Source organism: Sceloporus occidentalis, unplaced genomic scaffold (assembly GCF_023333645.1).
Source record: "Sceloporus occidentalis isolate IW3139 unplaced genomic scaffold, rSceOcc1.0.p SCAF_2, whole genome shotgun sequence".
Taxonomy (NCBI): Eukaryota; Metazoa; Chordata; class Lepidosauria; order Squamata; family Phrynosomatidae; genus Sceloporus; species Sceloporus occidentalis.
In genome coordinates this window covers 234,929,688-234,956,729 of record NW_028316982.1, presented here as the reverse complement: position 1 = coordinate 234,956,729, position 27,042 = coordinate 234,929,688, and the positions used below count along the sequence as shown (strand labels likewise).

Below are 27,042 nucleotides of genomic sequence, written 5' to 3'. Positions count from 1 at the left end.
AAACCTGGCGCTTCCGGCTCCTTGGGCCCGCCGGCCTCTTCCTCGCCTCCTCTGACGTCACGGAGCCCCGGCCAATCGCCTGCGGCCGAGACTTTGTTGCTGGGTGGAATTGCGTCGCGTGCAGGAGATTTTTTGCCTTCGAGCAGTTTATGGCTTATATGGCGAGCCCTGAGGAGAATCTGGGATGGGGCTTTCCTCTTGGCCAGATTTGCTCAGAGGGGGTTGCCATGGCCAGAGGCTGAGAGAGTGTGACTTCCCACACTATAATATTATTATAATTATTATAAGGACAAAGACCTGTTGGTTCTGCTGTTCACAGACACAGGTGTTACAAATAATATACATAATACAAAATAACCCTCCAAGAGAAAAAGAAAGGACATACAATAAAGTGGTTTATAAGCAAGACACCAGATCCCTAAAACACTCACTGAACATTGGGTCTCGTCTCAGCCCTTTTCTTCTCTCTCTGAACTGGGAGGAAGCTTCTTGTAAAGAATGCACAACCCATAGTTTATAATAATAATGATGATAATAATAATTTATATCCCGCTTCTCTGTCAACCCCATGTCCCAATATCCCACCTTCCCCTAAAACATCAATTAAACAATAAATACTATAAAATCATGTCAATCATACATTAAAATAACAAATCAAGCAAATAGCTAAAGCGAATTCAGAGGGGAGGATTCATGGGATTGCGGTGAACTCCAATTGACTTGGAGTGGAGGCAGTTAACAATTAAAGAAGGGAAAGCTACACACTTCTTTTCACTTTCTCCTGGAGCTTGCTGTGCAGCCACTTTGTGGTGTGTTTTTTTAGACATTTCACACTTTGCTTCTTCCATGGAATCAGAGTTGCCAGCCACAGATACAGCAGGAATAAACTTTTCTAGAACATGGCCACATAGCCCAAAATCCCCACAAAAATCTAGAGTTGGAAGGAAGAGACCACAAGGGCCATTCAGTCCAACCCCTGCCATGCAGGAACTCCCAATCAAAGCATCCCCAGTGACAAATGGCCATCCAGCCTCTGCTTAAAGACCTCCAAGGAGGGACACTCCACTACACTCCGAGGAAGGAGTGTGTTCCACTGCCGAACAGCCCTTACTCTCAGGAAGTTCCTCCTAATGTTTAGGTGGAATTAGGGTTGCCATAATTGTCCACTTTTACCAGGGACAAAATGTGGAACAAATTCAAGACCAAACTGTAGGACAACTGCAGGACAAAACTCAGCCCAAAATGTTGGACATTGAAGAAAAATGGTGGACCTTAAATGTCCTACATTTTGAGCTGAGTTTTGTCCTGCAGTTGCCCTACAGTTTGGTCTTGAATTTGTCCTACATTTTGTCCCTGGTAAAAGTGGACAATTATGGCAGCCCTAGGTGGAATGTCTTTTCCATTGTTCGGTGTCCTATCAGGGACGTAGCCGGGGGGGGGGGTTCTTGGGGTCTGGACCCCCCCTTCTGTTAGATAAAATGAATGGTGTGTGCTGCTGCACCGCCGCACCCAAGCCCCATTATAATGGTGGCACTTAGTCTGCCCCCCCTCCCCAAAATCTTGGCTATGTCCCTGGTCCTATTCTCTGGAGCAGCAGAAAAGAAGTTTGTTCTATCTTCAATGTGATACCCCTTCGAATACTTAAACAGGACTATCATATCACCTCTTGACTGTTTCTTTTCCAGGCTAAACACTTCCAGGCTCAGTCTTTCCAAAGGCATGGTTTCCTTCCAGCCCTTCACCATTTTTGTCGTTCTCCTTTGGACACCCTCCAATTTGTCAACATCCTTTTTGGGACACTGTATCCCAAACAGATGGGATTTTGTGACTGTGCTTTTGGAACTCCTTCAAGAACTCCCATCTTTGCCTGGTATTTTGTTTTGTTTTTCTTCTTTAGCATGTAGCCATGTGATTCCCTCCAGTATTTTCCTGAACTTGTTAAAACCAGCTTTCCTGAAATCCAAGATCTGTGTTTGACTATACAGTTGTCCCTCTGTTTTCACAGGGGATCCATACCAGGACCCCCCCTCCCTGCAAAAATGGAAACTAGCATATATTCAAGCCGCATTGGCTTGAATGGCCACACGCATTTTAGCCAATGGAGCTTGCCCCTCCGTGAGTAATCAGAGGGGCGACTGTATACTCTTTGTCCCATCCCACAATCTTGAATTCTAACATTGCATGCTCACTTCCCTCTAAATTACCGACTACTTTGATTCCATTGACCAGCTCCTCCTATTAGTTAGGATCATGTTCAGGATCAACTCATCTTTGCAATATATGGGCTACCATGGGCTTTCTTGGCTTGGCTTGATGGAAACTGCAGTTCAGAAAAGCTGGTTTACTCAATATGTCTAAAGTTTCAGTTAGTCTCAAAGGTGCTGCAAGATCTCTCTACATATTGATGTCTAAAGTTTGTTGCTGTTATATGACTTTGAGTCGTTTCTAACCCTTAGGTGATCCTAAGGCAAACCTATCATGGGCTTTTTCTTGGCAAGAAATGCTTGCAAAATCACTACAGTAAGAGCGAGGACTGAAATCTGGAATAAAATCAAGTGGTCAGTAAGCATAAGGAAGTGGTTTTGCAAGATTTTGAAAATACAAAGGTGACAAAGAAAAGAAAGTGCTCTTAAATGGAGTGAAATGGAATGTCAACAAAGGCGTGCAGGCAAAATGTTTGAACATTTTAGAAAATTTGATTCCTGCCAGTCACTCATAAATTAAGTTTGCAAATGAAGTTCCTATTAAAGTGAGAAAATGTGCACAGTCTGCCAGTCCAGAAATCCTTGAACACAAATGCTAGTATGTGCAGAGCCAGGCAACAAGGTTCTATATTTCACCCATACTGAAGGGCTGTCTCTTATTACAAACAGGTGAAAGGAAGTAGGAGCTACTTGCAGTTCCGTTTTTTACTGCTGCTTTGTAAAATGAGATTATGTGTATGGTGCTCACTTATGCCAATTATTTGTCAAGGGTAAGAGTTGAGTTGAAGTATCAGAGATATATATCATCAGCACTAGCAACACAAATGTTTGGATGTTGGTAGAGATGTGTTGAACAGTTCTGTGTGTAATTATAAACACAGAATGTGAAGGCTAGTGGTTGCTCAATCTCCTACTTTAAAATAAGACATGTGATTTATCTTTTTGTTTCCCAGATTCAAGCACCTGCAAAGCAGAAATGACAAATTTACCGTAATCGAAGGACAATTGCATAATAAAGGCCTCATATGGAAGCACCCACTTGTGAGTTTTTGGGACTTTAGATGTAAGGTGTATCTAAGCTGTAGAAATAATGCAGTTTGACTAAGTGCTGCAGCGCTAATTAGCCTACAGGGATTTGTAGTTTTACAAGGCCTTTAGCCTTCTATGCCATCAAAGAGCGCTGGTGCCTCACAAAACCACAAATCTCAGGATTCTATAGGATGGAGCCATGGCAGTTAAAGTGGTATCAAAGTGCATTATTTCTGTATGCAGACACAATCTTAGGCGTGTTCCAGACGGGCCCTATTGGGCGCCGTTGTTACACGCGAGGGGCAGTGCTTCCTGACGCGCCTTGCCCCTTGCACGTAACAAGGGCGTCAAAATGGCGGTGCCCTATACAGATGGGTGCTGACATTTTGATGTGACGGACGCCTAGCGTCCGCACGTCTCGGCGCTCTTGTGACGCCGCAAGGGCGCCATTGGCGCCTTGCAATGTCACAAATGGCGCCGCAAGAAGCCGCTTTTTGCGGCTTCTTTTTGCTGCGCAGAGGAGCTGCTCGGTTTGTCCGCTGTGGCTCCTTTGCGCAGCAAACAAGGGCGGCGGCAGACCGCCCTTTTGGGCGGTCTGTAAAGCGCCTTACACTATTCCATTGTCTCCCCAGACGTTAATGTTCAGGTACCCCTTGCTGTCAGTTTCTATCAAGTTGGCTTTGGCATATGGCAACCTTATGAATAAGATATTTCCAAGGCACCCTGAGTCCTATAAACTCAGAGCTGTGGCTTCCTTGATTGAGTCTATTCACTTGTAGTGCAGTCTTCCTATTGTCTGACTGTCTCCCAGTTTATCAAGTTACAAAAAAGTTCTGGAAACTATGCCTTATGAAGAGCAGGTTAGGGAGCCAGGTATGTTTAGCCTGGAGAAGAGAACGTTAAGAGGTGACATGATAGCTATGTTTAAATATTTGAAAGGATGTCACATGGAAGAAAAAGCAAGATTGTTTTCTGCTGCTCTAGTGGTTAGGACAAGAAGCAATGGATTTTGGATCTGATCCTAACCAAGAGGGATGACCTAGTTAATGGAGTGCAAGTGGTGGGATACTTAGGTGGAAGTGACCATGTTCTCCTGGAGTTTGTTATACAATGGAAAGGAGAAGCCAGGCATAGTCAGACACACATTCTGGATTTTAGGAGAGCGGATTTCAGTAAACTTATAGAAATACTGGGGGTGATCCAATGGTCAGAGAGGCAGGAAATATAAATAAAGATATTATTATTATTATTATTATTATTATTATTATTATTATTATAAAAGAGAAGGGAGTTCAAGAGGATGGGACTTTCTGAAAAGGAAGATACGGAAGAGACAATTTCAAACAGTTCCAATGAGGAAGAAAAATGGGAAATGTCTCAAAAAACCAGAATGGATGACTAAGGAACTTTCAACTGAGCTAAGTTTTAAATAGAAAATGTATAAGAAATGGGAAAACGGGGAAATCACCAAAGAGGAATTCAAATAAATAGCGAGCACGTGTAGGGGTAAAGTCAGAAAAGCTAAAGCACAGAATGAACTCAGGCTTGCTAGAGATGTTAAGAACAACAAAAGGCTTTTTTGGATATGTCCGCAGCAAAAGGAAGAAGGAAATGGTAGGGCCACTGCGTAGAAAAGATGGCAAAATGCTAACAGAGGACAGAGAAAAGGCAGAATTACTCAACACCTTCTTTGCCTCAGTCTTCTCAGAAAAGGAAAAGGGTGCTCAACCTGAGGATAATGGAGCAGAAGACAGAATAGGGGAATTTCAGTACAGAATAAATAAAGAGATAGTACAGGAATATCTCGTTGTTCTAAACAATATAAATCTCCAGGACCAGATGAACTACATCCAAGGGTATTAAAAGAACTGGCAAATGTAATATTGGAGCCATTGGCAATAATCTTTGAGAACTCCTGGAGAACAGGAGAAGTCCCAGCAGACTGGAGGAGGGCAAACGTTGTCCCCATCTTCAAAAAGGAGAAAAAAGAGGATCCCAACAATTATCATCCAGTCAGTCTGATATCTATACCAGGAATGATTCTGGAGCAGATCATTAAACAGAGAGTCTGTGAACATCTAGAAAGCAATTACATAATCACAAAAAGTCAACATTGGTTTCAGAGAAAGAAGTCTTGCCAGGAAAATCTAATCTCTCTCTCATATATATATATATATATATATATATATATATATAAATTACCAGCTTGTTAGATGAAGGGAATGCTGTGGATATAATATATCTTGATTTCAGTAAGGCTTTTGACAGGGTTCCCCATGACATTCTTGCAAACAAAGTAGTGAAATGGGGGCTTGACAAAGTAACTGTTACATGGATTTGTAACTGGTTGACCGGCCGAACCCAAAGGGTGCTCAACAATGGCTCCTTTTCATCCTGGAGAGAAGTGACCAGTGGGGTCCCACAGGGCTCTGTCCTGGGCCCAGTGCTATTCAACAACTTTATCAATGACCTGGATGACAGAATTGGGGGTATACTTATCAAATTTGCAGATGACACCAAACTAGAGAAGTAGCTAATACCCCTGAGGACAGGATCAAACTTCAGAATGACCTTAATAGACTAGAAAGCTGAGCCAAAGCTAACAAAATGAATTTCAACATGGACAAATGTAAGGTACTGCACTTAGGGCAGAGAAATGGAATGCACAGATATAGGATGGGGGACACCTGGCTGAATGAGACTACATGTGAAAGGGATCTGGGGGTCCAAGTAGACAACAAGTTGAACATGAGTCAACAGTGTGATGTGGCAGCTAATAGGGCCAATGTGATTTTAGGCTGCATTAATAGAAGTGTTTAGATCAAGGGAAGCAATAGTGCCACTCTATTCTGTTCTTGTCAGGCCCACCTGGAATACTGTGTCCAGTTCTGGGCACCACAATTTAAAAAGGATGTTGAGAAACTGGAGCGTGTCCAAAGGAGGGCGACTAAAATGGTGAAGGGTTGGAAACCATGCCCTATGAGGAGAGACTTAGGGAGCTGGGGGTGTTTAGCCTGGAGAAGGCTAAGAGGTGGTATGATAGCCCTTTTTGAATACTTGAAGGGATGTCATATTGAGGAGGGAACTAACTTGTTTTCTGCTGCTCCAGAGACTAGGACCCGGAGCAATGGATGCAAGCTCCAGGAAAAGAGATTCCACCTCAACATTAGGAGGAACTTCCTGACAGTAAGGGCTGTTCGACAGTGGAACACACTCCCTCGGAGTGTAGTGGAGTCTCCTTCTCTGGAGGTTTTTAAACAGAGGCTGGATGGCCATCTGTTGGGGATGCTTTGAGATTTCCTGCATGGCAGGAGGTTAGATTGGATGGTCCTTGCGGTCTCTTCCAACTCTATGATTATATGATTCTAAACTACAGGAAAAGATTTTATAAACCTACATTTCCTGATGGTAAGGGCTGTTTGACAGTGGAACATGCTGTCCTGCACTGTGGCAGAGTATCCTTCTTTGGAGGTTTTTAAACAGAAGCTCGATGGCCATCTGTCGGTGGTGCTTTGAGTGAGTTCCTGGATGGCCCTTGAGGTCTCTTCTAAGTCTATGATTCTAAAAATGTTAAGTCAAAAGAACTGAGTTGTAATCAGCCAACATCGTCTCCTGACACCTTTATTGGAACATCTCTTGAATTTATTCACAGGAACATTTGTAACTGTTTACTTTCCCAAATATTATACATACAATGTTTAGCTCTGTGCTTTTTCTATAAAAAATCATTGGTGTGATATTTAGGTAACAAAAAGGACATCAGAATTCTAAGAAACATTACAGTGCCTTAAAAATTTATCCTTCACTTGATTAGGTGTTCTTCACATCAGTTTCTCTGATTATTAGTAGACATTTACATTCTAGTGAAATAGCTTGTCATTAAAAATAATTACAGCACATTTCTGCCCACATCACATATGACAAGTATTTTTTTTTTTGTACTGTACCATAAACAGTACTTTTCTAGGTTGTTGTTTTTTAAACTCTGGCCTGAGCAGTTTTAATCCAACAGCTAAAGCCAGTTTTCTGTGCAAATAATGATAAAGGCACTTTAGATCAAAGGACTTCCAAATGGAAGTCACAGACATTATTTCCATTTAACAAATGCGCTGCATATCCAGAACTACTCTGTAAAAAATTGTGAAACATTTTCATTTCAGTCTGTTCTATTTTTCTAAAAATACACTTTAGAAAGCCTGGTTTTCAGTGTCTAGATAACATTTTTAGTGTGTATAGCAGAAAAGGGGAGCTTCCCAATCGTACTTACCAAGTACAGTTATCTTAATTTGTGTTTAAAAAAAATAAGAAAATATAAGCAAACCAAAAAACAAAAGAAGAGTAGACTTTGAAGTGCAAAAAATCTTAAATGTGTTTCTACAAAGAAGTCTCTCTGAACTTCTGTATACGAATTAGGCAAATACAATCATTGCCTTTTAAAGATATTAAAGGGTTGGTGTTTTTGAATATGGGTTTCTAAAGGCATGGATATTCCCTGAGAAATTGTGAGAACTGAAATGACAGTGGATAGAAGGAGGTAGGATTGCTGTGCTCTGTGAAGCAGAGAGAGAGAGGAAGAGAGAGAGAGAAGAGATACATAAATAGATACTTAAAACATTTGTGCAGATATTCACTTCTGAAGACCTGTTGCATGAATATAGAGAAAGCTAAGTGGAGAACCTGTTGGTGTGACAACCTTCACAAGACGATCTATTTTGCATCCGTTATGTTTCTCCAAACTTGTCTGAGCTGAATGTACATTTTTTATCACATTTCAGAAGATTCTTTCACATATATTCACCACACGACACAGTGTTCTTAATTATTAACACCAAGAATTCAGTTTAGAAAAATACACACGAAAAGATCTGGAGGATTAATGGGCTAAAAGAACCCATTACATAGAAATATATATTTTTTAAAAATGTGAGACATTTATTAAATATTCAGATGGCTGCTGAAGAAAAAATGTGAAAAAAATAAGCAGTTTCATTGTCTAGCAGTTTCACCAATGTATTCTTTCCCCTTAGTATGGTGAAAATCAGTTTTCAGGCTTCCTGCTTCTAGTCTTGTTTAGGTGATCAAAGCTGCTTTGGAGCATATAAAGGGAACTCTTCAACTGCAGAGAGAGAGAGAGAGAGAGAGAAATTACCCATGATTTAGGCAGTGAATTGCAATTCAAATCTCAATGTTCCACAATCCAGGATAGCTCCAGGTTTGAGGAGACCATCAACATGGGCCCCTCTTCTGTCAGAGCACTCTTGCAAGTTTTCAGATTGATTGTTTTTATTTATATCCCACTTTGCTCACAGCATGGGACCCAAGGTGGCTTACAACAAGGCTAAAACAAGATATAGTGGGCCCTTGGTGTCCACCGGGGTTTGGTTCCAGGACCCTCCATGGATTCCAAAATCCATGAATGCTCAAGTCCCATTAAATACAATGGCACAGAAATAGTGCTACTTAAAGAAAATGACCACAGTTTGCTTTTTGGATAGATACATAGATACTTTAATTAATATTTTCAAGCCATGGATGGTTGAATCTATGGATACAGAGGGCTGACTATACAGCTAAAACATAAAAAAATGTTGAAACACAATCCAAGACAGTTTACAAGAGGGCTAAAACAAGATACAGCTAAAATGTAACAAGAAAATGTTAAACACAATTAAACAAGTTATCGTGTTAAAACATCAATAATTTTTAAAAGTGTAAAACCATTTAAAACATAACATTAAAGATAAAAATACAGCATACACACCCAATTAAAAAAAGACTCTGCAGTATTCTCTCATACTGCAACCCCATAGATTCTGCTCCCTCTTCCCTGTTTATGTCCACCAGACAGGTAGGTGGGCACATGGTGCCTGTTTACTGAGCAAAAGAATGAGTGGTTGCGGCAGTACCCCTACAGGCAACTGTCACAATAATTTCCTATGATGTCTCAAGTGATAATTTTTAACAGGAAAGTTGTCTCTGGATCACCTTTCATTCCTTTTCACTAGAGCACATGCACACAGAATATTGGATTCAGATTTAGGCATACTAGAGCAGACCTGCTCAAAACAACAAAAATACACAGCTTTGGTCCCATTGATTACTCAACATGACTTTGTCTGGATTCAGCGTATTCAATGCATCGTACTGTAAGGCAAATCTTACCTACCTCAGTTGCCAAAGTTTCCCAAAAACTGGAACATTCATATTCTTTTTTACCCTAGTGTGTGATTCCAGACTTACTCAGTTTTTGCATCCTACTCTCATTAGTTGAGATCTGAAGACAGATGGCCAAAGCATAAAAATACTGCAGTGTATGTTTAAAAAAAAAAAAAAGACTGTTTAAACTAATTTTAAAAATCTCACAGAATATCTTTCCATGTACAATGACCAAAAATGGAACATAACAATAACACATACCTGTTCAAGCAATGCTATAGAATCCCTCAGCACCCCTTTCACATGCTGGACTTGATCTGTCTTGTGATGAGGACTTTTCTCCCTTGCAGCCACATTAAGGGGTACACTGGGAAGAAAATAAAATTCATTTTACAGTTTCTCAAACCTGGTTCTATTCTGTAATTTATATCACCCATGTCGTAGTTTTTGATTGCCTTCATATGGCAACCTAAGGCAAATCCATCATTTTTTTAGCTGAATTTGTTCAGAGGGGTTTACCCTTGACTTCCTTTGAGGCTGAGAAAGTGTGACTTGTCCAAGGTCACTTTGTGGGTTTCAATAGCCAAGTGGGGATTTGAATTCTGGTGTCCTTGTCCAACACCCAAACCATTACACCACACTGGCTCTGTATCAGCCACATTAACACTAACTGGCATGACTCCTAAACACTCATAATAATTATGCCCTCAGAGACTTGCAAGCAACCTGTATCTAGAAGTACTACCAGGATACTTAATATTCAAGAGGATGACTCATTGGAAGGAAAATTCCTCATTTTCCAAGTTTAAGACATGCGCTGATGATGATGATGAAAACAATACAGATTTAAAATAATATAAAACTTAAGATTAAAAATATAAATGTAAAATATATTTTAAAAGCAATTAAACCACTACAGTGCTAAAATATTAAAATTAATTAAAAGATTATACAAACCATAAATAGCACAGCACATCAATAAAAGCCCATTCTATTCAGTTTCTGAAACACTGATAGCACAAAAATATTTTCAGTTGCTGACAATAGAAGAACAAGGAGGGAGCTATCTTGGCCACCATAGGAAGGGAGTCCTAAAGACTGGGAGCAGGCACCTTTGTTCCCACCAAACAAGCCTAAGAAAGTGAAGGGACAGAAAGAGAAGGACCTCTCCAGAACATCCTAGAGCTCTGATGGGCTCATAAAAAGAGATATAGGAGTTTATCACACGGGCCTTGGAGAATGTGCCCGGAGCAGAACAGAAGTGAGTGGGAAGGGGACGGGGAAAGGACACATATTACTGCACGGGAGAAGGCTGCCGATGCCACCAGAAGTCCCAATCCATCCCCATCCATTCCACAGCAGCCAATTTTCAAGAACGATTCTGAACAGTTCTTGAAAATTGGCTGCTGTGGGATGAATGGGGAACCGATTGGGGACTTCCAGCAGCATCGGCGGCATTCTTCCGTACGGTAATATGTGTCCTTTCCCCGTTCCATTCCCTTCCCGCTCACTTCTGTTCCATTCCAGGCGCATTCTCCAAGTCCCGTGCAATATTGTCAACGGTCTTTCAAATAGCCTGGATCCATAGAGAGCTTTATAAATTATCACCTGCATTTTGAATTGTGGCTGGAAACAAACTGGCAGGCGGTGGAGCTGTTGCAACAAGGGTGTTGTATGCTCTCTGTAGCCAACCCCAGTTATCAATCTGGCTGCAGTTCTTTGGACCAACTAAAGTTTCTGACCACATTTCAAAGGCAGCCTCATGTAGCACATTACAGTAATCCAAATGGGATATAACTATGACATGCGTTACCATGGCCAGATCTGACCTCTTCAGGAAAGATGCAGTTGGTACACGAACTTTAACTGTACAAATGCACTCCTGGTCACCAACAAAACCTCAGCCTCCAGGCTCAGGGCTGAATCTAGGAGTACTCCCAAACTGCGATCCTGCATTTTCAGGGGGAGTAACCCATCTAAAACAGGTTGTATTTTTATTCCCAGATCTTGGGAAATGTTGTTAGTATAATACCCCAACAGGATACTAGACAATGAAAGGAAATGTAGAACCTCAAAACATAGTGGCCCAAAATTAAATATTTGCCTGGTGAGCCATTACAGTTTCTAGTTGGAAAGAAAGAAGAACTACTCACTTTGCTGATCCTTCTTCTTGAACATGAACACGGTAAAATGACTGAGCTGCATATTCTATCTTTGACAATTTAAGGAATAATGTCACATTCAGCAGAACTAATAAGAGCAAACTGTAAAGAAAAAATAAAGCAAAGTATAGAGCTATTGTTCTTTTTCTTGCCTGTAGCATCTTGCTATTTATAAGCTACAGTAATTTAAAGGATCATAGGCCTCTCTCTAAATATAATTTCAACTCTTTCATCCTCAATATTTTTCACAGTACTCAGTGCTGTATGATAATGAACAATGATATTATTTTACAAAGGCTAAGAAATATCAGCCTCCACTAACCTGAATACCACTAGTGTAAATTATGTTTTCCCCAGGTATATACTGGCATAAGAACAAATTATGATAGAAGAAGTGTTAAGCAGATACTTACAAGATGCTCATTACCACTATGATGGTGATGGTCTTATTTGTAGCATCCCTTGTTGGTCCTGTTTGGCAAGAGAGGAAATGGTAACTCTATAGTGTCCACCTTCCTCAATCAGATTAACCCCACTTTGATGTGCACGTTTCTTGAAGGAAAGTTGCCTTCTTTTCAGTGATGTAAGTGCTCTTGGTATTCTCTCTTATTACAGTGGGCTCTCCCCTTATGCGGGGGATCCATTCCAGATTCCCCCCAAATAAGGAGAAATCCACATATGCTTGGGCCCCATTGGAAACAATGGGGCGCGTGCTTGCAGCTGGGGGCAGTGCGTGAGCTGTAGGAGTGCGCGCCATTTTATCATCGTTTGGCTTCCGCATAAGCTGGAACCCACGTAAAGTGTGCCTGTGTATGGTGCAGGCGCACTGTACAAGCTTATAATAAGTGTATACCTTTAACATGTTACAGTCGGCCCTTATACACAGATTTTTATACATGGATTCAAGCATCCACGGTTTGAAAAAGTTCAAAAAAAGTATAAATTTCAAATATCAAACCTTGATTTTCCATTTTTTTTATAAGGGACACCATTTTGCTATGTCATTATATTTAATGGGTCTTGAGCATTCACAGATTTTGTTATCCGCGGGGGATCTTGGAACCAAACCCCAGTTTATAACAAGGGTCCACTGTAATTTGATGCATGATATGGGTATTATTTTCATAACAAGGACTGGACAGCTATTCTTGCACTAAAAGATCCTGCAAGAACACCGGGTTTTCACCACAACAATGTACAGTGTAGAATTTTAGCATAAGCATAATCTTTCATTAATCGTATGACTTTGTCATTGTATCTGCTGCATACAGATGAAGTCTACCCTATCCTCATGTACTTCCATAGCCCATTTCCTGATTCCCTTTGCTCAAAATTCCAGCACATGTCCAGTAAGCAGCTTTTCCTAAAAGGGCTTCTGACATAGTAGTGTTCCTGTGCAATTTATGCCAAAAACGTCTCTCGTGTCTCTTAACACTCTGTAGTTCTGATATTACACAACCACACAATCAATGAAAAGACAGGAATATGGAAGAACCATGTTTAGACACCATGGAAACTTAAATGCAAATCGTATATTTTAAAAAAGAGAGGTATGTGACCACAAATTCCATTTGCAGCTCTGATCAAGATTTCACAAAGAAAAACCAGGAAATCTGGAAGCACCAACATGGAGTATTTTCAAATGGAACACTATCCCATGTTTTGGGGTGAAGCAAATTAACAATGCAAAGCCACGGCCCACTGCAATTGTCTCCTAATCTCTGTGTGCAGAAAACTACTGTATACTTTCATTTCTCCCAACAGGAATACTATGGCTTGAACTTGCCTACAAATTAGGATCACAAAGCACATTTCTTATTACAATGGAAAAGAGCCAAAGCATTTCTATCAAGACCAGTTATCTTATTGCCATTCTAATAACAAAATGAAACGTGTAGCAAAGTTTTGACTTATAGATATCAATGCTCTCTTACACTACTTAGTTCTTTCTTCTTGATTCCATTATATCTAGATTTCATTACATGATAATTTCAGAAAACTACTTTTTTCTTTCACAAGGAAAACAAAAGCAAATAGCCATCACTTTGGCATGAAAAATGTGCACACAGCATTTCTTGCTCCGAACAGAGATCAGGATCCTGATGAAACATCAGGATACACGTACTTTTCCCTCATGAACTGAAACACTGCTCATCGCCACATGCCTGATCTTCTAAAATTTTTCTGTTATTCATATATCTTGTCCTGACTGAAGAGCATGCAGCATGAATTGAGGCATACACACTCATCTGCAAAATCTTAAGAAACAGCTTAAAACTACCAAAGAAATCGCAAGGATTAACCAATGCACATCATATGCAGCACACTCTGAAGTGTTTTTTCTTGGAGTGAACCTATGCATTACCCGTTCAGACTTATTTAAATTGCTTTGCTTAGTTTGTCTTTCACAGTACACAACACTGCGCCATATGTTCCTGTGAACAGTCAGTCATCTTCTTAAACAGCTAGTTCATATCTACATACAAATTCCAATCAATCTAAAATGAGTAACATAATTAAAGGGCATATCTCAGAAGCTAAATGAATTTAAGAAAGGTGTGTTAGCTAGCAAAGGCCAGTAAGTTCAGGCACATATATACATGCATAGAATCACAGAGCTGGAAGAGACCACAAGTGCCATCTAGTTCAACCTCCTGCCATACAGGAATACATAAACAAAGCATTCTCAACAGACAGCCATCCGGCCTGTTTAAAAACTTCAAAAGAAGGAGACTCCACCAAACTCCAAGGGAGTGTGTTCCATTGTCAAACAACTGTTACCATCAGGAAGGTCTTCCTAATGTTTAAGTGGAATCTCTCTTCCTGAAGCTTGAATCCATTGCTCAATGCCCTAGTCTTTGGAGCAGCAGAAAACAAGCTTGTACCATCCTCAATATGACATTCCTTCAAATATGGCTATCCTGTCACCTTCTCTTCTCCAGGCTAAACATACTCAGCTCCCTAAGCTCCTCATCAAAGGACATGGTTTCCATAAATGATGAAATGCATCCAGCAGCTGTGCAAGTTATTCAAACTACAGAACTCAAATTCTTTTACATTTTTCCAACTCCAGAGATAAAAGACATTGGTCTAATCCTATCTGACTTGACAACTTTTTTGCCCAGCCTTCCAGCTGCTACACTGCAGACCAAAAGTGCTTTTTGATGGTGGACCACCTCTAGTGTTATCATTCAGAAAGTGTTTGTGAGGCTGTCCCAGCTTTCCCCCTGTAATTCCTTCCCGAATTCGTTCCTTCTCACTTGCTGCCCCTTACTCCTGGAACCTTCTTCCCCCACATGCACACCTCACCACTTCTCTACCCAGTTTCAAAACTGAGTTAAAGACTATATTGTTTAGAGAAGCGTTCCCAGGGGCAAGCCCCTCTCTGACCCAGAATGCCTCCTTTTAACCATCCATTAAGAAGCCATTAAGAAGCTGATTTTTTTATGGATAGTAATGTACTGTTATTTTTCTGTGACCTGCTTCCTTACATAGGATAAAGAAAAGTATTATCAAAATGAAGATGACTAATAGAGAACATTTTCTTTGTAGTGAAAAATGCTGCTTTGCTCTTAGATTTTGCATACCAGCAACCATTCTTCCTTTGTGAAGGATGCACCACTGATGCTTAACTTGAGCTATCCTACATCTGCCTTGTTTAAATGGGGAAATGATCTACATAAGCTTGTACAAAAGTACTATGTGATCTGTGCATCTTCCTTAACTTTAGCATTCCTTTTGTTTAAATAATGTTAGAAACAAAAATGAAAAAATAAAATAAATAAAAAGAAGGGCCCTATCCAGTCCAGCATCCTGGTTTCCCACAACAGAATAATAAGCCCACAAGTAGGAGATGAATGTAATAGCACTCTTCCGCTTGTGTTTGCCAGCAACTGATACTCATTGGTCCTGCTTCTTGTACTCACCTGCATCACCATGAGAATGCACATTTGTATCCCCAGAAGAATAGTGTGTCGAGCGTTTAGGAAGTATTTCTCCCATGTTCCGCTGTAAAGTCCACCTCCTTCTCCTCAAAACACTTAATTTCTCTGGATCTTCTGTTGGTTTGTTGATTGCATATTCCTCCATTAACAATTCGGATTCTGTAATTAAGCATAATCTAATTTTATCCCAGTCCTCATTTTCCTATTTAAGCCATGTGAATTAAGAATGCATATGTATTCCATGTAGGTATTTTCTGCCATATGTACAAGCTTACCTTTGACTGGAGAAAAACAAGTATGTGATACATTGATGAATACACGTTATTGTTAAGAAATCAAGACATGAAACTGGAAATATACAGGTTGTTTGATTAAATTGTTGCTATGCTGTAGTGGTTTGAACACTGGACTCTGGAGACCAGGCTTGCTGCTTGGCCATGAAACCCACTGAGTGACCTTGGGCAAGTCATATGGTCATATGCTCTTAGCCTCAGGGGAAGGCAATGGCAATATCCTTTAAACAAATCTTGCCAAGAAACCCCCATGTTTTCACCAATGACTTTGGAAATGACTTGATGGCACACAACACACACACACACACACACACTATGATACTTATACTGAGCTTCAAGTGCCACAGAATAATAAACTGGGGGGGGGGGCGTACCCCCAACAAGCATTATTTACTTGTGTCATATGCCAACACAGTCTGAGGCTAGACAACCTTCTGTTATTCCTCTGCTTCCAGATTATCACAAACATATGGTTAGCAATAGAATAAAAGCATTTTAATGAGGCACTCTAGAAGCAGTGTGAAAGACAACTGAATGCCTTTGTTACATTTAAATGCTTCATTTTCAAAGTCATCAAATGATACTTTTTCACTTCCCCCTTGCTTTTTGAAGAGCAAACACAACTGTCTGAGGATCAGAAAAAGGGCAAAACACAGATGTAATAATAACTTTTAAATAAATAAAAGCAATCCACCTTTAAACTGTTTTACAAAGCTACAGTAAGTAAATCTATTAGAACTTTTTAATAATTGATGAGGAAATGGAATGAGGAACGCAATGACTCATTTCATTATGGGTAACTAGTCAGGATAATCAGACATCACAGCAATGAAACAATTTGGAGACATCAGAAAGGAAGAGAAACAATATTTACCAAGTTGCTTGAAATTTTCCTGTATCCCACTCCATGTATTTTTCTCTATTATATTCTTGACAAGCCCCCATGGTTGTTTCTTATATTTCACATCTGAGGAAATCCTGCAGCAAAGAAAAGGAAAGAAAAGAAAAATAACCCTAGCAACCAATTGTAATAGAAGCACATTAAGAGAACAGACCTGCCTTTCGCTCACTCTGAGAGCCATTTTTCATTCTTTTTTGTTCAAAGCAGCACAATGCGTACATGAAGCAAAAACATGGTCACTGCGTGAGACCTTGTACATTCATGCTGACAGGCAAAGGAGGAAATGCACAAAAATGCTTGTCGTTTAATAGCTGTGTTGTAATGGTACTTTATGATGGTTGTGCACACCCACTGACTTTAGAAGCCTGTTATAGATCACATAGTCAATTGCAGGTAGGGAATGATTTCTCCTGGAAAGACTGACGGAAAAACCATGCTAGTTTCAGGATATGTTAAACCTCGGGAGCAGGAGAAGCAGAAGTTAGGAAATGCTTGTTTCTATCCACATATCCTTTTCAAATCACCAGCATGAAGCATGAACCAAAAGGGCATTCTTTATTCTTTATGCTTACCCACACTTTTACAAAAGGAGATTTGTCCACATGAACCTGTTTTACTATACTTAGGGCAGTTCTGTTTTACTGCCTGCAATCTCCTTAACATAGTAAAATAAAATGTCCCACCGTAGTCTGCACTTCTGACTGGACAGGGGGTCGATACAGTAACTATATACAGTGTAGAAGTAATCATGGTAAGGCACATCATGAGTTGTCACTTCTGCATCTATCCGATACGATTGATCTTTGTGGCTCCGTTTAAGCAGGACCTATTAAAAGAGAGAACAAATATTTGCCTTCACTCTGATGGTCAATAAAGTGTGCGGAAAAAATATTAAAATAATATTAGAATCTGATTGCCTTCACAGGGGGTATGCAATAGAGTAGAGGTAAGGAAAGTGTTGCCCTTTTGGCTGGATACTCCCTCCCAACATCACTTTTGAGGCCTTCAAAGGTTCATTTGTTGTTGTGTGACTTCAAGTAGTTTCTCACTTATGAGGACCCAAAGGCGACCCTATCATGATGTTTTCTTGGCATGATTTGTTCAGAGATTGCCTTCTCTTAGGCTGAGAGCCTGTGATCTGCCCAAGGTAACCCAATGGGTCTTGTGGCCAAGTTGGGAATTGAACCCTGGTCTCCAGTGTTGCAGTCTTACATTCAAACCACAAAACCATTACCCTGGTCTATGTATGTTGTTGTGTGCCTCCATGTAATTTGCAACTTAGGGCAACCCTATCATGGGGTTTTCTTGGCAAGTCTCTTCAGAGGAGGTTTGCCTTTGCCATTGCCACCTTCTGAGGCTTAGAGAGTATGACATACCTATGGTCACTGAGTGGGTTTACAGGGCTGAGGAGGGATTCGAAACCTGGTCTCCAGAGTCATAGTCCAACGCTCAAACCACTACACCACATTGGCTCATACATATCTCAAAATTTTGAAAATAATTGTTTTGAAACTTTTAAAAGCTCAAATGCATTTCTATGCCCTCTTGCGGGCAATGTTGTGTGTTTCTGCCTGTCCATATTGAGACAGTTTACACTATGTTATAAACCGGTTTGTAAATCATTCTAAAAGTGGGTAGTTTACACCGGCACTGGGTTTTGCACACCCAAATAGGGGTGGACCCAGGGCAAATTTCCCTCATCGTGGGTTTTCCAATATTGAGTTTCCCTCCATGTCTTTTTGGGGGGGAATGGGTTTTATCAGGGTGCCGCCAATGTGAACTTGCCCCCGATCCCATTAAGGGCATCCTGAAGGGAGGGATTAATGGGCAGAGGGTGGGCAGAGGGGCAGAATATACCCACCCCACCCCACAGGTCTACCTTGAGTGTTCATGGTTAGTTGCCAGTTTTGAGTGGGGTTCCATGGCAAGGGGTCCTCAGACAGGCTTGTCCTCCCCATCCTCCAAGGTTGGCAGGGGAGGATACCTCAAAGGAGAAACTCTCATGAGGGTTTCCTGACAAGGGGTCCTCCAGGGGGCTTGCTCTCCCCATCATCCAAGGATGAGGAGGGCTTCGCCCAAACAGTATGGCATAGATGTGCATCATTTGATTGACAGAAAAAAAGTAAAAAAACTGAAAATGATTGAATGCAATCAATAAGGAGGCTCCATTTTTAATCAGTACTTTGTTAAATGTGAACTTGACAGGATTAAATTGCACTGGAAAGACTCAATCGGGGTAAATATAGTATGAACTTCTATTCGGGTCAGATCCAGTATTGCATGAACAAATCTGGCCAGATGTACCCAGCACAAAAACGCAAGTTAGGTGCCCTGGTGGCGCAGTGGTTAAATGCCTGTACTGCAGCCATTCACTCGACCACAAGGTTGCGAGTTCAAGACCAGCAAAAGGGCCCAAGCTCGACTCAGGCTTGCATCCTTCCGAGGTCGCTAAAATGAGTACCCAGACTGTTGGGGGAAAATTAGCTTACTTGCTAATTAGCTTACTTGCTGTTCACCGCTATGATCTTTGGAATAGCGGTATATAAAAAATAAAATAAAATAAACAAAACAAAGCAAGTGTGAATTAGGCCATTGTTTTATGCCCAAGAGAGATCTTTTTATAACCAGGAAATAAACCATAAATTATTTCTACTTTACCTCCTGTTTGTAAAAGTTATCTCTTGCACCTAAAAAAATGCAGCAGGAGGAAGGATACTGACATTGCTTTCCTTATGCCCTTTAGAAGGTATCCTTGACAAAGAGGCATTCTGAAAAAATAAACTACCACATTTTTTAAAATTTAAAACATGGGAGCATGGTGGCAGGTGTAGCTCTTTGAGGTCCAGTGATGGGTATAAGTAGCCCCTGGACCTTGGGCATTTTCTCACAACTTCAGTAGAGTCTTTTACCTGCTTTTCTGTTGCAGCTGTGGACTTTCCAATAAGTGGATTGTTAAAAACAATAGTATAAGTCATGGTCCTCAACTGATTGCCTCTGCTTTCTCTATTCCAAGGAGTTGACACAATATCTAGAAACAAAGCATGCCACAAATCATTTCCAGAAATTTACATAGTACCATCATCCAGAAACATGCTGAAAGTGGATTGACTAAACAAAATCTCTCAACAGCTAGAAATCATGTAGGGCTTGACATTTTGGCACACCTTTGTCTCCATCTAGACAAAATCTGCAGCAACCATCCCAATACATAAACAGCTTCATTTTCATTTATATACCACTTCATACTGAACTAACAGTGTCTAAGCGGTTTACAATTGTGGTCATTTCTGAATACATTAATGATCTTTAAGTCACTAGTCTCAATAAGGATCGATCTGAAAGTAGACTTACATGGAATTATACATAGGGACTTCTGCCGCAAATTATGGTCCATGTTAAGTTCTCTCTCTTTAACCTATGTGTACTAATCATGCCATATTGTGCCAGCTGCTGCTTGTCAAAATACTAACCAATCCTTGACTGAGGTGAGAGCAACAAAACACACAGCAAGACCATGTCAGATCATTGGTATGTCTTACTACATGTTCCAAAAGGCAAAAACCTGACACGGTGTATAGTTTTCAATGACAGCCAAGATTAATTTTAATGTGTAGTTCTGTCCCAAGAAAACAAGAATTCAAACCAGTTGACGGAGCTACAGGGGGAGAAATGCATAATTGTTCCCTGAAAGAAGTACAAAACTAGCATCTGCTTTGGAAATAGTTTAAAAGAAAGCATAGATTCTGGCAATCTCTTTAGAAAATGCCCAGAAGCATTAGCTACAAGAACAGTTCTTACCTTGGAAGATCATAATTAAGATTAAACAAAGAAGAAAAAACAAGTTAGGAAAGTTGTTAGGGCTTTTTATCCACAACTCTCCAGTTAAAAAACAGTTTTCCAATTCAGCAAAAAGAATAACATCTACATACAACTTTTACAAGTTGGTACTTTCTGATGTTTAGGGTCCCCTCCCCACACATACTTTGGTTAGATTTAGACATAACCATGGTTTGTACTAGCCACTGTTAAGAGTCCACACCTTGGTTGATGTCAATAGGCAACTCTTAGGATGAGGATGTGTTTATGTTTTCATTGTCCCTCTGCTCAGCACTGAGATATATCTCCCTTCTACATGACAAAAGGCAATAGCCCTAATAGTGATTTTTCAGTGATATGAATTCAGGCATTTAGAACAAACAGTAGTTTACTAACATAAAATGATTCTTTCAGATCTTTGTGTCCATCAAAGTTTAGGAATGGGTTTGAGTCCAAACAACTGTTGTATTAAATACATTTCTGGTTAATAAGCAGAAATGGGAAGTCAAAAACAGAAATGGAAGTCAAATTTAGTCCGTTACTATATGTAATTGTTTAAATTTAGTTTATATAAATCTTTGATTTAGAGTTTTTAAATGGGAGGATAGACAAGGGAGTTGTATTTTTAGATTATAAGATTTATTTGTTCTTTTATATAATGTTGTGTTGAGATGTTTGGGTTTTGTTTGTTTTGTAACTTTGTATATTATGATTTAAAATGTAATAAATATTAGAAAAATATAAATTTCTGCTTCAAAAGCAAAAATATGTACAGGCTTCAAGTGAGTTCACGCACCCGTTTTTCTCTTCTCACTAGTAGAGAAACAAGCCAGGAAGCCATATTTAACCACAGCTTTCAGTTATGTCCAAATCAGGAATGAGAGTTAATAGCTTCCAAGTACAGTGGACCCTTCCCATTCGCTGGGGTTCAATTCTGCCCCCCCCCCCCCCATGGATAGGAAAAATGTGGATGCTCAAGCCCATTTTATTCAATGCTTGGCACCATGCACATGCTGTCACTGGACAATATTGGAAGTAGCAATCTGTGGATGGTCCAGCCCATGGATCACTAATCTGCAAGTGCAGCAGGCCCACTATAAGCCAGGTTCTGGAAGCCAAGCTGAACCATGATTTCATAGTCTGGCTTGCTTGGAAACCTATAATTCTTTAGTATAGATATAATTCAAAGCTATGGCTCCCCAGCTTTTTTTCCTTGCTTATGCAAAGAGGAACAAAATGGTTATATGCATATGCATAAATGTCATACATATCTTGGCTTGTAACACTGAGATTTAGTTATCTATCAAATAAAACAAATCATAGTTCTTCATTATGTACCCAACCTCTATCTCATGGTTCTTTTCACAAGAAATTGATCAGAGAGCTATGCATTAGTGGGTTGGAGTACATAACAATATTTTACCTATTATATTTCTGGCGCTGAGATATCTCTGCATGAAAAGGGAACTGGTGAAAAGCATTTCGAACAGCCTGTCTGCACCAATGTGAAAAACCCTATTAATGAATAGTTTTCCATGGAGATTATTCTCAGATATGGTTTCTTCAACTGTGTAGAGAAAGATATAACATAAGGGTTAAGAAAAGAATAAAACATCCATCACACATTAAAACACACCCCAAGAGGCACGCGTGCACACACATGCACACAAACACACACACACACACGTGTATATATATACACACACACACACACACACACACACACACACACACACACACTCTAATTGAAAACACAATTTCAAAGAGTAAATTGCCTCAAGCGGAAGCTTCTGAGACAATTTACTATCTTACTGCAAAGTCTTAGTTGTGTAACAGCCTTCCAGGCCAAATTGGCTATCTGAAGGTGATGGGCACCTATACTTGTTAAGTGAAGGGGAGAGGTATTTTATGCATAGGGCTTTTGCAGGAGGGCATTTTTCACCATGTAACTATGGCCCACTAAATGTTACTAAACTGTGACTTTCATCACTAACCAACATATCCAATGTGGATAATGGGAGCTGCAATCCAGTAAGATTGCAAGGACCACAGTTTCCCATTCCTAACCAGGTCATGTATTTTACACCAGAGATGTCAAAACCTCTGGCTAATTTGAACTACATCTCCCTCAATCCCTTATTATTGTCTATGCTGGCTGGGACTTCTTTGAGTTAAAAACCAAAGTACTTGGGGAGTCAAAATGTTCTGGTTCTGGTGTTGTTGCTGTTGTATGCCTTCCATTTTATTTCCGACTTATGGTGATCCTAAGGTGGTGAATTTATCATGGGGTTTTCTTGGCAAGTTTCTTCAGAGGAGGTTTGCCACTGCCATCCTCTGAGACTGAGAGAGTGTGACTTGCTCAAGCTCACCCTGTGGGTCTACATGCTACTGTATGTAAAAGATTAAGACTGGCCAACCAGGCAGGAATTCATTTTAAGGGAGGGCAATATCTGAAATGAGCTCCTGCACTTCAAGATACTAGTGGTGTTGTAGCAAAACTTTATGCAGATTGTAGTTAAGAAGTTTCAACAATTTTTAGACCAATTACCATTCTTCAAAGTACTGAAAGACAAAGAAAAAGTAAGTAGACTTAATATATTTTGGTGAGAAAGAAAATGACGGAGGAAAGAAGGTAATATTTTGTCTTTAAGAGGGATGTAAAATCTTTGCTTATCTTTTTTTTTTTTTTTTTGCAAACTCAGATACAGAGTTTTAAAAGTTTTCTCTCTGCTGGGCGGAACTATGTAAGTTTTTGTGCATTGCAGAACTTTTGTGGGGATTTCAAAGTTTTTTGTACAAAATACACCCTGCCTTTAAACAAAACACAATGTTTTTAATCAATTTTTTGTACAAAAATAACCAGAGCAACAACAACAAAACGGTGGAGGGAGTGCTGGTATTTTCACTAATCACAGAGGGCTTAAAAATCTCAGAGCAACTGACCTTTTTTTTCAGTGGGGCAAATCAACCTATTGAGATATGCTGTCTCATCAAAGATAGGAAAATTTGGAAATATTCTTTAAAATTCATAATCTGTAAAACTGATAATTGGGGTTTATGCAATGGTATCTGTGTGATAATGACTGCTGAAATACTAACACCACACAGAGGAATCTGAGATGGTGCAATGTTCTTTATCCTAAACGATGTATGGTTTTTCAAATACTGTAACATGAAATGCCACTCTGTTCATAATGACATAGTACACATGTCATCAAAAGCTTTTATGTAGAAAATATCACTCCACTCAAAATGAGATGTTATAAGTGTCACTGAAGGCTTTAATTTAGAGATCTAGCTATTAACGGATCAATCACAAGCAGTTGATCAATCTGCCAGAAATACTGCTCTGTAGAAGCTAAAAGGAATCACAATTTTTTTAAAAAAAAATGTTTTCTGGCAACACTTGAACAAGGTTAAGTCACCATTACCTTGAATGGATACTGTACTGCCTAATTTGTAGTTATTTTGCACAATTAAGCTAATGCTTCTCATGATAACAGATTGGGTGTATGAAGAAAGAGCCAGTATGGTGTAATGTTTAGAGTTGGAAGAGGTAGAGTGTTGGACTGGTACTGTGGAAATGTGAGTTCTAGTGCTCCACTCAAGCATGAAACTCATTGAGTGATCTGTTTCCTTCCTCTTAGCTGGCATAGTAAGACTCCCAAGTTAATCTTCCCATCTTTAGCTGTACAGGCAATAATTTTTTTAATGCAGACCTATGGACTCCCCCCCCCTTGGCTATTATAATCCTAATTTTAAGTATCTTCAGAGCCAGGTTTTAAGGACTGCATTTATGAAATGGATCTTATTTACCTTCAACATCACTTTCTGAGGCACTGCTCTTCTCCTGAGGGAAATTCTCAATTAGATCCGGTGGCTGTATGGAACATTTCTGTTGTGCTACATCAGATGTCGTCCTTTCTGAATTCTTTCTCTCTACTTTATCATAGTGGGAGTGTTCAGGGTCAGTCCCCTAGTGAAGGAGAGCAGGAAGCAGCAAGTATAATATCAAGCATCCTTATGGTTGCTCAAGCTTCTTTTACAAGGAGCAGTCACTCAGATAGTAACATGAAAATCCATAGTTTCATAGTTTTCCATGATGAAGCAAAGGAAACAAACATACCAAAAAAAAAAAAAACCCCACCCATGAATACCTAAGAACAAACTCATGAGCCTATATTCAAAATATCCGTTATCTGCAGCAAAGCATTACAAATCATAAATTTTCAAGTATGTGGGGGTTTGTGTTTTGTTTCCATTAAAAATATACTATAATACATTCTGAAAGCAAGCATGATGTAGTGGAGATCAGAGTTCAATTCCCTGCTCGCCCATGAAACCCACTGGGTGGCCTTGGGCAAGTCACATGCTCTCAGCCTCAGGGGGAGGCAATGGCAAACCTCCAAACCTTGGCATGAAAACCTCATGACAAGTTTGCCTTAAGGTTGCCATAACTCAGAAATGACAACATAATACATTATATCATGTATAGATTTCAATACGTAAGAATACTATCCACTAAGCATAGCACTGTGCAGTTTTCATTCATTTAATGGTTCTTGCACACAATTTCCATGCTGGTTTTCTATTTAACTTCAGAAGAATTTAAGAGCAACAGTGATTTTTCATTTATCCCCCTTGTTGCCCATTATATCTTTGCAAACAAGAAAGCTAAAAACTATCACAAGCCTGTTCCCCCTCTTCCCACCCCAGTACTTTACTGTCTTCTAAACCAATGCTTCTCAGGTTATCTAGCATGGGGAAATGGAAATTGTTTTTTTTCCTGGTGTGCCAGGGACTGATGCCATATTTGTGCTCATTAACTAAAATTGTTTCATTCTTTCCTGGAAACCCACCAGGGATTGGCAGCGGATGATATAAAGCAGAGAATCACTCCATTCATTTTACTGAAGGACTCTAGCATAACTTCCTAGTGAATGGTAGAAATGGGCCCCTAAACCACTAATGCTTGTTGTTCCCTAAGATCCAATTTCCCATACTTTAGGCTGGGGTGCATGCCCTTTTCAGGTGAGGCCAAAGGAAGATTCCCAGGATTATAAAGTGCAGAAGCAAACAAAGAAAATCAAAGTGTGCAAGCATGACCCATCTCCATCCCCAATAGCTATGAGAACTGTGTGAGCAGGTTAGTAGTAGAAGAAAACTCCCACAGTCCATTCTGAACATATCTTTTCCCAGCCTGATTGCTGAGCTAATGCAAAAAGTAGCAAACAAAGTGCTAATACAAATCAAACCTTACTGTGCCCCTGGATAGCTATTAATGTTTGGCCATGATACCAACAAGGACTTCAAATCCCATCTGCCAGGTGGCAAAGGCTCAACTCAGTATGGAGAGATAATGTTATTCGCCTACATTAGATTATAAAAGTTATTGAGACCTCACATGTGAAACCGTTTGAGTCCATGTTTTGGGGGGGGGGTGCTACATAAAATTCTGTTTCTTATAGGAGATGCTGAAATAAAGTTAAATTGTTGCCATATTTTATGCTGCACTAGAGGCTTGAGGAATTCTAAATTAAAATATTGCTGAACAGAATGTCCCTATATATATTTAAGATAATGACAATATTTCTGATCAGTAGTGACTGAAACTTCAAAAGTATCAAATGCCAAGAGAAAGGCATTTCATACTACCGTGGGAGTGAAAGCAGACAGGGATATTATATATCATTGACAGAATCAGCACCCTGGAATCTGTTAAACAGAAATCTGGAATCCGGGCTAATGATATAGGAATCATCATCATGTTTTCATGCCAATTACTTTCATAACTCTCAGCTCAAATTGCACATATGTTCACAATAATCAGAACATAAAACTAATTTCCCCAGGTCATGAAGAAATTCTATCGCTTCTATGCTTTACAATCTTAATATAAATTTGTAAGTTATGAAATAAAAATCTCTGCAAATTATATCATCAAGCATTCACTTACAACACTTGTTATGCTATAGAAAGTAGATGAATAGAATTAATTTCACTTCCAGTCCATAAATAGCTGGCCACCATAACTTGCCCCTGAAACTTAACAACAGTAAAAGATACAAAACCTCTGAAACTGAAAACCTAAATCAGACTGACTACAGAAGTACTGTAGTTTCATTTGAACCAGATAGACTTGTTTCTGAATAAACACACTGAGGATTCCACTGAATGCCTTCTCCTCCCAGTATTGTAACACTTCTGGAAAGCTGTTCTACAACTAAATCTTTCAAAAATCACGTAAATTACAACATAATTCATTCCAGTCTCCTATAAATGCACATATTCCCGCCCCCACATGCCTTGTTTTCAGAGGAATTTGCCATAGCCCTACCATATTTCAGCAACATCTCCAGTGGATTGGGGTGGCTCCAATGGAGACCCCATCCCTGGGAATTTAACCTCTGATTTAACGAAACATCAAGGGCCAGGGGCCAGTAGACAAAAGGTTTTATTAGCTTATGAATGCAAATGTGCATATTTGCAATGTTTAGATAACTATTTTAAAAAACACATCCAAGGTTGATTACAAAA

The 27,042-nt window shown here is 39.7% G+C and overlaps 1 protein-coding gene across 1 annotated transcript in view; it reads right to left on the bottom strand.

Annotated features, from left to right (window-relative positions):
- Window positions 1-6,848: 6,848 nt before the first annotated feature.
- The window catches only part of GRAMD1C (GRAM domain containing 1C), a 42,843-nt gene continuing 22,649 nt past the window's right edge, over window positions 6,849-27,042 (bottom strand). Inside the window, exons 6-15 of the mRNA XM_089508183.1 lie at window positions 24,322-24,481; window positions 21,929-22,072; window positions 19,599-19,717; window positions 17,373-17,515; window positions 16,663-16,766; window positions 15,478-15,654; window positions 11,965-12,022; window positions 11,543-11,653; window positions 9,651-9,756; window positions 6,849-8,349 (exon numbers count right to left, since the gene is read on the bottom strand). Of these exons, the coding sequence (XP_089364309.1) occupies window positions 8,272-8,349; window positions 9,651-9,756; window positions 11,543-11,653; window positions 11,965-12,022; window positions 15,478-15,654; window positions 16,663-16,766; window positions 17,373-17,515; window positions 19,599-19,717; window positions 21,929-22,072; window positions 24,322-24,481 (1,200 nt within the window). The 3' untranslated portion in view covers window positions 6,849-8,271. The remainder of the gene's footprint in view (window positions 8,350-9,650; window positions 9,757-11,542; window positions 11,654-11,964; window positions 12,023-15,477; window positions 15,655-16,662; window positions 16,767-17,372; window positions 17,516-19,598; window positions 19,718-21,928; window positions 22,073-24,321; window positions 24,482-27,042) is intronic.